General features: G+C 52.0%; 1 protein-coding gene across 2 annotated transcripts; it reads right to left on the reverse strand.

Annotated features, from left to right (window-relative positions):
• Positions 1 to 386: 386 nt before the first annotated feature.
• On the reverse strand, positions 387 to 8,501 carry znf526 (zinc finger protein 526). 2 transcript variants are annotated; one of them, XM_066719419.1, is made up of 8 exons: positions 8,237 to 8,501; positions 6,733 to 7,405; positions 6,308 to 6,492; positions 6,068 to 6,169; positions 4,917 to 5,953; positions 4,201 to 4,324; positions 1,846 to 4,053; positions 387 to 949 (listed from the first exon to the last, which is right to left on the reverse strand). In XM_066719419.1, the coding sequence occupies exons 2-8, from the start codon at positions 7,082 to 7,084 to the stop codon at positions 806 to 808; spliced, it is 4,152 nt and encodes a 1,383-aa protein (XP_066575516.1). In that variant the 5' UTR covers positions 7,085 to 7,405; positions 8,237 to 8,501; the 3' UTR covers positions 387 to 805. The 2 variants fall into 2 exon arrangements, with proteins under 2 accessions (XP_066575516.1, XP_066575515.1); XM_066719418.1 differs by having other exon boundaries at positions 6,733 to 7,410.
• Positions 8,502 to 10,409: the final 1,908 nt, after the last annotated feature.

Raw genomic sequence — 10,409 nt, forward strand, 5'->3', positions numbered from 1 at the left:
CTTCCGAAACACCAGCAACACTTCTTCGTTGCAGCCTTCCGTTTCACTGTGCAGTTTTGGTTTGATTTTTATAGCTTTCACACCATCTATGAGTGTTGATATGTTATCATGCAAATTCAGATTCTAGTAAGTGTAAGCTGTTACAGAGATTTCAATAATTCGATAATATATCTGATCTTCAATATTTATAGCTGTAAAAATAAATCAAACAACACGGCAGCAAATCCTTAACTCTTCATCTCGTCTCTGATTTGTCTGTCCCGGAATCAGGTGTTTGAGTCAAGTGGAGAACCATACAGCACCGGCTCACCAGCCCCACTGCTCCTAACACAAATACACACACTCTCACTAACACACTCTCACATACAGCGAATGTGAAGGCAGTGTATTATCAAACTCCGTTCCACAAGTTGTTTATTTACAGTGAAGGGCGAGGTGGGGGGTGGGCAGGTGCTCACAGTAATGAATAATTACAGACAGGAAGCAACAGGGTTTAAAAAAAATTGTCATTTACAAAATAATTAATAATTATAACAATATGAATATTAATAACAATAATGTACACACTGTAAGTGAGTCACAGGCCATGTTTCTTGGCAGGTGATTCACTACAGAGAAGATGGTCTGTTTGTCCATCTGTCTGTCTGTAAAGTGTCCGTTTGTCTGACTGTGTTCCTTATATACTGTCCGTCCATCTGAGGCGTACCCCTCTTCTAACCATATGTCTGTCTGTCTGTCTGTCTGTCTGCATGTATCATGGGATATACTGTAGAATTCTGTCTGTCATTTGGTGTCTCCCCCTCCCTCAGTGCTGCAGCAGTGTATCCAGCCCATTGTCCAGCACAGTGTGGTACATCTCGATGGCCTGGGTGAGGGGCAGTGCTTGCTCACTCGTCTCGATGATCGTGATCGTGTCACCCAGCTCTGTACACACAATGGAGGGAGCGGCCTGGGACAGAGAGAGAGAGAGGCAGAGGAGGGAGGGAAGGGCAGAGAAATGTAGAGGTTAATACTGACTGACCACTCTGAAACAAACTCACACAGTAATGTAAAGTGAGATGGTGTTACACTCGACATACAAATACACACAGACTCTTATGAATAGAGTGACCTACAGTAACACACACAATACACCTATCAATGGGAGTCAACTCCCATTTTTCTTTCGTCTTTGCTGAAGCTATGCAGTGTGGGATTGCGGTGGCACTCTTCTCCCTATCTATTTAATGGAAAACCTGCCTCATTTCACATTCCAAGACTTCTCTGCATTTTAACAGGATGCACCCAGATTGTATTATGAAAAACTCCTCCTTAACATATATGCATTATTATTTAAACTAACAATGTTTTCACATGACCTAACAAGAAAGTTTCATTTTCAATTGCTGTCCCTAGTTGCTGGCATCATGAATATTCAGGTGCATACATTTATTTTACAAACAAGCAGAAGACAAAGATAGCAGGTACAGGGCTGACCATGTCATATTGATGCTCACAATTAGTGTTTATTGTGCCACTGTGAAGTGGCTGATGGAAAGAACTTTTCATTAGATGATAAATGATACTGTTTTGATGGACTGATTTGATTCTGTGACATGAATTTGCTGTTTTGAGAGTCTGAGTGCATTTTGCAAAGGATTTGTGTCATCTTGGCCAAACATGTTTATTGTTTTGTAAATGTTCATTCTGTTTGGAGAAATGTGCTCAAGCAATCGAGAAAAACTGTAAATTCCAAACAACTTCATGGCATTTCTATTATGACTTCTACCATTATTACAAATAATAGTAATAAAAACGATTATAATAATCCACACACTATCTATTATCTATTACACACTATCTTACCTCCTGCAGCTCCTGAACCTGTATAAGCTGGGGTTGGCTCTCTGGCTCCCTCTGCTGGTCAGGAACTGTGCTCAGGGGCTGCTTCACACTGGAATCTCCTCCCTCTCCTCCCTCTCCACTCTGTTCCAAGGGTGGGCTGCCATCAGCACTGGGCGTCCGGACAGCAACACTGACCGACACGAACTGGGGGCTGTGCGGTCTCAGCTTGTTCACTCTGGGGCCTGCATGTCCCTGTCCCTCTGTGTCCGTGTGTCCCTGTGCGACCATGTACCCGCGTCCTTCTGTGTCTCCCTGTCCAAGATCCTGCCCCTCTGTGTGTCCATCTCTGTGTCCCTGTTCCTGTCCCTCTCCCTGCTGCCCCTGTGTGGCAGCGGTGGCAGTGATGGCGATGGCGATGGTGCGAGGGTGGTGTGATGGGGGGGTGTGAGTGGCAGCGATGGCACGGGTGTGAGTGGCAGCAGCGGGGCCGACGGTGGTTGCGGCAATGGCACGGCTGTGGGTGCGGCGGTGGCTGCGCAGGTTGGAAAAGGTCTTGAAGCGTTTGGGGCAGTGTGGGCAGGCGTGGGGACGCTCACCCGTGTGCGTGCGCAAGTGCTCGGCCAGGTGCATGGCTTGCACGAAGCGCTTGGGGCAGCGGGGGCAGGCGTGGGGCCGCTCTCCCGTGTGCGTGCGCAGGTGCTCGCGCAGGTGGGTGCTCTGGCGGAAGCGCTTGCCACAGTGGCCGCAGGGGAAGGGCCGCTCGCCCGTGTGCGTGCGCCGGTGCAGTGCCAGTCCTGAGGACGACACCAACAGTTTCCCGCACTCCCCGCAGCGGTGCCCCATTGGCTGGGCCTGGATGGTGGTGCTCCGGGCGGAACAAACCTCGAGGGAGGCAAGCGGGAGGGGAGTAGACTGGGTGGCCGAACTCCGATGCAGCTGTAGCTGTGGTGGAAGGCAGGAGGGGGAGGCAGGGTGTGGCTCCGCAGCGGTGGCAGTGGCGGGTGGATGGTTCCCTGTCTGCTGCCCAGAAGGGGCAGCCGAGGGGGCATCGCCGTGGGCTACGCTGGACGCCGCCAGTGTTTCGAGTGAGTCAGGGTTCAAGCTGTTGGTAGAGTGGGAGAGTTGACAGACGGGAACAAGGACAGATGCAGGGCCAGAAACGCAGGCTGGATGTGGCTGGGCTGGGGCCCCTGCCACATCGCCATCCCCACTGCCCCTAGCCACCACCTCCCCCTCTCCTGGACGGAGTGGGTGCTGTTCTTCGCAGTGCTGATCCAGCAACCGCTTGCGCAGGAATCCGGCCGGGCACAGGGTACAGGGGTATGGGGGTGGGGCACCGGGGTGGCGAGCGTAGCGGTGCAGAGCCAGCTTTGCTGGGCGTACAAAGCCGGCGGGGCAGTCAGGGCAGGGGAAGGGGGCAGGGCGGGCATGGAGCAGGCGGTGCTGGCGCAGGTTGGAGGCCTGCGAAAAGGCACGGGGACACATGTCGCAGCGGTGGGGGCGCTCGCCGGAGTGCGTCAGGCCATGGCGTGAGAGGTTGGCGAGGGAGGAGAAGGTCTTGCCACAGTCGGAGCACTGGTAAGGCCGCTCGCCCGTGTGCGTGCGCAGGTGGTTGCGCACGTGCACCTGCTTTTTGAAGGGCTTTCCACACACACCACAGCGGAAGCGGCGCTCCGAGCCGTGCACCGCCCGCCGGTGTCGTAGTAGCCGCAACTGGGAGGGGAAGCGCTTGGGGCAGGAGGGACAGGTGAAGTCCAGGTAGGAGGAGGGGCGGGGGGAAGTGGTGACAGCAGTGGGATGTTGGCAGCCATGGTGCGGGACGGCGTCTTGCTTTGAGTTTGAGTCCTCGTGCATGCTGTCACTGGCCAGCTCAGGACCTGGTTCAGGACCCAATTCCCTCCTCCTTCTCCCATCCTCCTCCTCCTCTCCACCTCCTTTCTCTGTCTCCGGCTGCTCTCTCACTCTGTCGCTCTCCCCTGCTATGGTATCTCTTCCCATCTCACAGGGGGCACTGCCTGGTGTCGCCATCTCGATCTTCATCTCTTCTGCCACGCAGGCCGATTCTGCAGCTCCTACTGCTGCCCAAGCCTCTCTCTCCCTCTCACTCTCCCTCTCCTTTTCCCTCTCTCTCTCACGCTCCCCCTCCCTCTCTCTCTCCGTTTCCGGGTCCCAGGGAGGCACGGCTGGGTGGTTCAGGTGGGCCAGCGGTTTCCTGGGAGATGCTGCCACCTAAAGGAGATGACAGTAACAACAGGCACAGTAAACGGCAAGGGACACAGAGAGAGAGGGAGTAGGGGAAGGGGCAGAGAGAAAGAGGGGGCGAGTGTGTACAGTGTCTCAGACAGAGAGAGGGTGTCCGGTGCTGCAAGGCATTACCGTGGTGCCTGGCGGGGGCGGGCGGTTGCCGTGGGTGCGGCGGTGGTACAGGAACTTGGTCATGTTGGTGAAAGTCTTGGCACAGAACTGACACCTGTGCAGCGGCTCTGCAGTGTGGGACTTCCTACAGGGGGAGGGAGAGGTTATGAAGGGTTAAGGTTTCTATAACCTTTGCTTCTCTCTTACTGTGTTCATTTCTATGTACGTGCAAAACCATAGTCATATTGTTGTTTGCTTTACAACATTTATCTGAGATACCCCATTGGTGGGAACAAGACCTTGAAACCAGGTGCTGAGCAGCTCCCACATGCTGGGTGAGATAAGAGTTTCTAGTTTAAGATGTACACAAGTTGTGGAATTTCCCCAGACAGATACTCCATGCAAAACTGTGTAACTTCATGATTGGCTGCTGCATCTTTTGCTAGGAAGGGAGAGGAGGGCTCTCCTCTTCTGGTGGGTAATTGAACTGATTGTTCTATAGATTATTGTGATTCTGAACAGACACTGGGTCTCCATGTGAAAAACTGACACTGCTGTCCCAACAGTACCAGACTCCCCTCCCTCATCCTACTCTACCCTCCCTCCATCACCCCCCCACCCCACATACCTCCCTCATCCCCCTTGCTCTTCCCTCTACCACATCCCTCACTTAAATCATCCCCTCCTTCCCTCTCTCCACCCACTAAGTCTCTCCCTCTCCCCTCTCCAACCCTCACCGGTGCATGATGAGTGTCATCTCGGTGGCAAACCCCAGGCCGCAGTCTAGGCACAGATGGCGCGCCTCACCAGAGTGCGTGCGCAGATGCGTCTCGAGGGAGCCTGGCTTCTTGAACACCTTGCGGCACTCGGGGCACTCGTGCGTGCCCTGCTCGTGGACGCGGCGGTGCGCGGACAACCGGTTGGCTGAGGAGAAGCTGCGCTGGCACTCCGCACACTGCAAGGGAGTGGCTGGGGGGGCAGTGCAGCTCCGGTGGCGAGATGGCAAGGCAGTGGTGGGGGAGGGGGTCTGGCGGTGATGGTATTGGTGGCGGCGGTGGGATATGAGTAGAGATGAGTGTCTGTCCCTCAGCAACAATCCCACCTCCTCCTCTCCTTCACCAGCTTCCTCCACCTCTATCGCCTCTCCCTCTCCTCCTCCTCCACTGACACCTGTCTCCATCACCCCCTCCCCACTCTCCTTGTCCTGACCCAGGAAATGCTCCCCCTGGTGGTGCAGGAAGTCCTCAGGGGTGTGAAAGAGCAGGGCACACTCGGAGCACTCATAAGGATGAATTATCACGACCTCTCCTTCTCCCTCTCTCTCTCCCTCCACCCCCCCATTCTCCACACCTCCTCTTTCTGCCTTCCCCCTCTCTGCCCGCAGTACCCCCTCTCCGCCAGCAGGGGGAACTCTCAGCAGCAGCAGCTCCCCTCTCTGGTAACTGTGTTCTGCCACTGTCCCCCTGGTGTTGCGGTCACTATCACCAGGGCCACCACTCTCCAGGATGGGGGACACTCGGGGGGCTGGCAGGGGTTGTGGGGGGCCCTGGGGCAAGAGGGGGGGCAGACATGCTCGACGAGAGGGCAGGGAGGGCAGGGAAGTGCCCTCGGCCAGGGCCTGAGCCGTGCAGAGCTGCAGCCTAAGTGTGGCCGTCCCGGGAACACCGCTGGACTCAACAGGGAGGGAGGCAGGAATACTGAAGCTGCGGGATGAGGAGGAAGAGGAAGGGGGGAGAGAGGGAGATGGCTGCTGCTGTTGTTGTGTTGCTAGTACCTGACAGAGAGAGAGAGAGAGAGAGAAATAACTGTCATAGTGCAGCTTACAGTAAAGTCCATATAGCACCAGGCCTGAACCATGCAGTGTGAGTGTTTGGACCCGAGCCGGTACCTGCGCCAGTGTGAGGATCTCTCCAGCCCGCTGCTCACTCAGAACCAGGTTCTGAACGCTGAGGAATGGACCTGATGAACCATCAGTCTGCAACACCAACTCCTGAGACAGAGAAAGAGGGAGATAGTGAGAGGGAGATTAGTGTGTCTTTGCGTGTGTGTGTGAGTAGGTGTATGTTCATGAGAGTGTGCGAGTCTGTACATGTGTGTGAGAATGGGTGTGAGGGAGTGTTTGACTCACAGTCTCCTGTGCAGTTGTGTCTGTGTGTCCGGCAGCTTTGCTGTGCGTTTGTCTGTGTGCCAGCCAGACCTCTGGCGAGTCAAACAGCGCCAGGCACTCCAGACACTGATACTGAATCTGCGCCGTCAGTGGGGGTGCTGAAAGGCCGGCGGACTCTGCGCTAGACTCCACCACCTGGCACAGCTCTGGGGGGGCAGAGGGGCAACAACAGCAACAGTTAGCAAGAGTACAACTCAGTACTGTAAAATAACACAATGTACTGTAGCTCTACTGAACCAGGGCTAGAGACCCTATACCTCCACCACCCTCTCTCCCGCCCTCCTCTATCCTCCCTCTCTCTCTCTAAATCTCCATTCTTATCTCTGCCCCCTCTCCCTCTCTCTCCCCTTCCTCACCCTCTCCCTCACTTCCCCCTACCCTCTCACCATGCTCTCCTGCCTCCAGCGCCGTGCCCCCCTCCCTCATGTGTAGCTCCTGGTGCAGCAGCAGTTCCTCCGGCGCCCTGAGCAACGTCCCGCACTCCAAACACTGGTACTGACTGTCCGACAGCCCCCCCAGCACGCCCCCCAGCCCGGCCAGGCATAGCTGGGGCTCCTCCAGCCCCAGGGCCCCACCTGCCACCTCCTCTTCGCTGCCCCCTGCCCCCTCAGCGTCAGGCCCTGTGTGCTCCTGCTGGTGCAGGATCACTTCTTCCAACGTGTTGAACAGCTGACCGCACTCACTACACATATACTGGTGCTGGATGTACAGCTCTGGCTCCCCCTGCTGGTCGCACATGGCAGCGCAGGTGGCCAAAAGGGGCACAGGGCAGCGTGATGATGATAACAATGGCAGGAGGCTGGAACTGAACAAGGGGGAGGCAGATAGAGCGAGTGAGGGAGTGTTAGTGTGACTTTTAGTGTGAGTGAGAGAGGGTAAGTCTCTTGTTCTCCTCTCTGCCTCAGTCCATTCCGTTGAGTCTTTCCATTTACTTTATCTCCTTCTTTTTTGGTTGTTCCGGCGCTGCTTCTGGTCCTCTCCCTCCACCTCCCCCACTCCCTCTCTCTTTTCTTATCTGTCCGTTTAATCTTCTCCTCCTCCGTGTCAGCGACAGCCTATCTGGACTGACAAATCACAAATAAATATTTTACTGGACAGTACTGTACAGCACAAGACAATACTGCACTGTACTACACTGTACTGTACAAGACTACATTGTACTGTACACTGTACTGCACTATACACCATACAAGACAATACTGTACTTTATTACACTGTACTGCACAAGACTATTGTACTATACTGTACTGAATTGGACAAGACTACACTGTATTGTACACTGTACTGCAGACAACACAAGACAAAACTGCAGTCTACACTATACTGCACAGGTCAACAATGTACTGCACAAGAATACATTACTGCACATTATTACTGTACTGTGTTACACAGACTGTTATTGTAATAATATTTACTATAGCAGTAGTAGCAGAATTAATAATAATGATAGGTGACTTTAGCAGTAGCCATAGTGTTAACAGTAATAATAACACTATTGGTATTGTAAATTGTCTAAACATGTTTAGGTGCTACTATACATTTTTTCGTTCTCTCTCTCTCTCTCTCTCTCTCTCTCTCTCTCTCTATATATATATATATATATATATATATATATATATATATATATATATATATATATATATATATGTGTGTGTGTGTGTGTGTGTGTGTGTGTGTGTGTGTGTGTGTGTGTTTCGGTGCTGGCCTGTTGGCGAGCTCTTGGCGGCGCTCTCTCGTATTTTCCTGCCTTTGCCGAGCCGGCGGAATGGCGCTCCTGCCCGGCGGGGGCTTGCGGCACAGGACGGTCGTCAGGCGGCGCTCTCCAATTTAGTCCCTAGGTCTGTAGCGGCTCGCAGGCCGGGCCTTGCCCTCTCCGTTCGCCCATCTTACCTCGGCTCCCTATCGTCTGTGTCTCCTCTGCTGAGGGGGGCCCGTTTTTGGCGTAGTGCTCTACTATACAGCCCGGTGTTGTGAGTGTCTTATTCTCCCCGATTTCTGTTTTTCGACGTTGTATCTCCCAGTCCGGTTAAATGGCCAAAATAAGCGGAGGCCGACTCAGAAAATCATCATTATTGTGGCGGATCTGTGGCCGTCCTGTGCCCGCCTCCTCTGCTCCGGGCCCGTGTGACCGCGCCAGCGACGTGATTGGAGGACTCGGCTGCCATTCTCCCCGTAGCGGGATTCTGCTCGGCGGTTAGGGGACTTGCTGATGACGTCAAACCAGGGCGGTTTCGATACTGAGGGCCGCCATAGAGTCGCTGAAGCAGACCGACCGACTTGTTTTACAGGCTATTTTATTAAAAAGACGAACACCAACATAAAACGTTAGAACCTCAGACAGGAACTTTTAGTTATAAATTATCGTAAGAACTTCTTTGGTTAGCTCAATATAATGGCCTAGTGAAAGAGAGAAAGTAAATAAAAAATAACAATGCAGATAAACATAATTAGAAGTCACACTGGATGAAAAGCAGAGAGAGAGAGAGAGAGTTCTGCCATACCTACTGCAACTCCACAGGAGCATCACAAACAATGACTGCAGGGCAGAAGCGGAGCTTCCCACTACTGCTCACTGTGCACAAGAGAGCCCTGAAGTCCTGGGCCCCCCTCAGACACAGCAGCCTGCACACATACTGCCACACAGTGCTGCAGAACCAAGAGACGAGTGCCCTCAGCAGCCTGGCCCAGCGTCTCAGTGACTGCAGCCATACCAGCCCAAGTGGGAGATGAACGCTGAATACATCAGGAAACGGCACAAAGACACTATAGCAACACAAGCTAGAGTGCCACCGCAGCCTGCAGAAGGACAACAGCCCAGTTCAGTAAAAGACCACAGTAAAGGTCCCAAACAGACAGATCCTGAGCCAGTACAGACTGAACTAGCACAGTCTGGAGAGAGAGAGAGAGAGACAGGCCCACACCGGCAGACAGGGAAGCAGGGGGAAGGGGAGGACAAGACCCATTTCTTACTGCACTGACCCAAACATGCTTCCACAGACGTGTAGGCCTGACTGCTGACCTAAACTCACTAAGCAGGGACAACAGAGCGGCCATGCTGCTGGGGGAGGACACTCAGACAGCAAAGATAGCGGCCCAATACATCACTGCCTGTCACACACTGAGAGACAAACAGCACTTTGAATCCATGACACTGTGTGTACTGTGTATACAATAATTCTATGTAAAACTATTTTAAATAGATAGTAAAATCTAAAATGTATAATTGCTGTATTTACTGTTCCCATCATCCTGTCAGCACTGGAGATGTCGGTCAATGCTCTGGTAACACTGATGTCAATAAGTAATGCTATTAAAGCTTCTATGCATTTGAATTTGTATTTGTGGGAGGGGGGGTTATGTAGATGCAGAGGGAAGCATCATCCACAGTGGGGCGGCATGGCAGTTTTGGGGGCAAAGAGGCAAAAATCAAAATCCACTAGGACAACCACAACACAGAAACTACCGATTTTTTTAAACTGTAGGAGGAGAACCCTGCTGTACTGTAGGTGTGTTGCAGGGCACAGGCGAGTTACAGGGGACAGTGTCTCATAGCAGATCTGAGCATCAAATACATTTTACAATTCTGCACTTTGTAAGTGTATCTGTATTGCTATCCATGTCTGTGTGTGTGTGTCCTGGAGACCCTGCTGTATTGTATTGTACTGTAGCACTCCTGGACACATATAGTTACAATTCTACTTTAATAAAGAAACATAAGATTTAAGGATATTTAGTCATTGATACCACTATTGTAATTTTTTCATGTTTGTAGGTGGGTCTTAAAGCCCAGGGTTACTGATTATGAGTTCTATTGTTAACAATCCAAAATCTACAGATATAATTACATCACTGTTATTTGGCATTTGACTTGTGTGTATAGCCTTTATGTGTATCTCTATCACTGTCAGTGGCAGAAGTAGAAGTGAATACATATGAATAAACAAATGCACGAATAACAAATGAATGGATAAAATAAATATTTAATGAAATAAATAGAAAAAAAAAGAATATATAAACAAACAAATAAGTAAAATGATCCCCAGACATGTATATATTTATTTAT

This window comes from Amia ocellicauda, chromosome 12 (assembly GCF_036373705.1).
Source record: "Amia ocellicauda isolate fAmiCal2 chromosome 12, fAmiCal2.hap1, whole genome shotgun sequence".
NCBI classification, from domain to species: domain Eukaryota; kingdom Metazoa; phylum Chordata; class Actinopteri; order Amiiformes; family Amiidae; genus Amia; species Amia ocellicauda.

What these genes read in the sequence shown, in the direction of transcription:
- znf526 (XM_066719419.1), bottom strand. Translation starts at nt 7,084, where the DNA reads ATGTGCGACCAGCAGGGGGAGCCAGAGCTGTACATCCAGCACCAGTAT. An exon ending in GCTGGAGGCAGGAGAGCATG is followed by an intron (nt 6,493 to 6,732) that starts GTGAGAGGGTAG and finishes CTGCCCCCCCAG; the next exon opens with AGCTGTGCCAGGTGGTGGAG. An exon ending in ATGACACTCATCATGCACCG is followed by an intron (nt 4,325 to 4,916) that starts GTGAGGGTTGGA and finishes CTCCCCCTGTAG; the next exon opens with GAAGTCCCACACTGCAGAGC.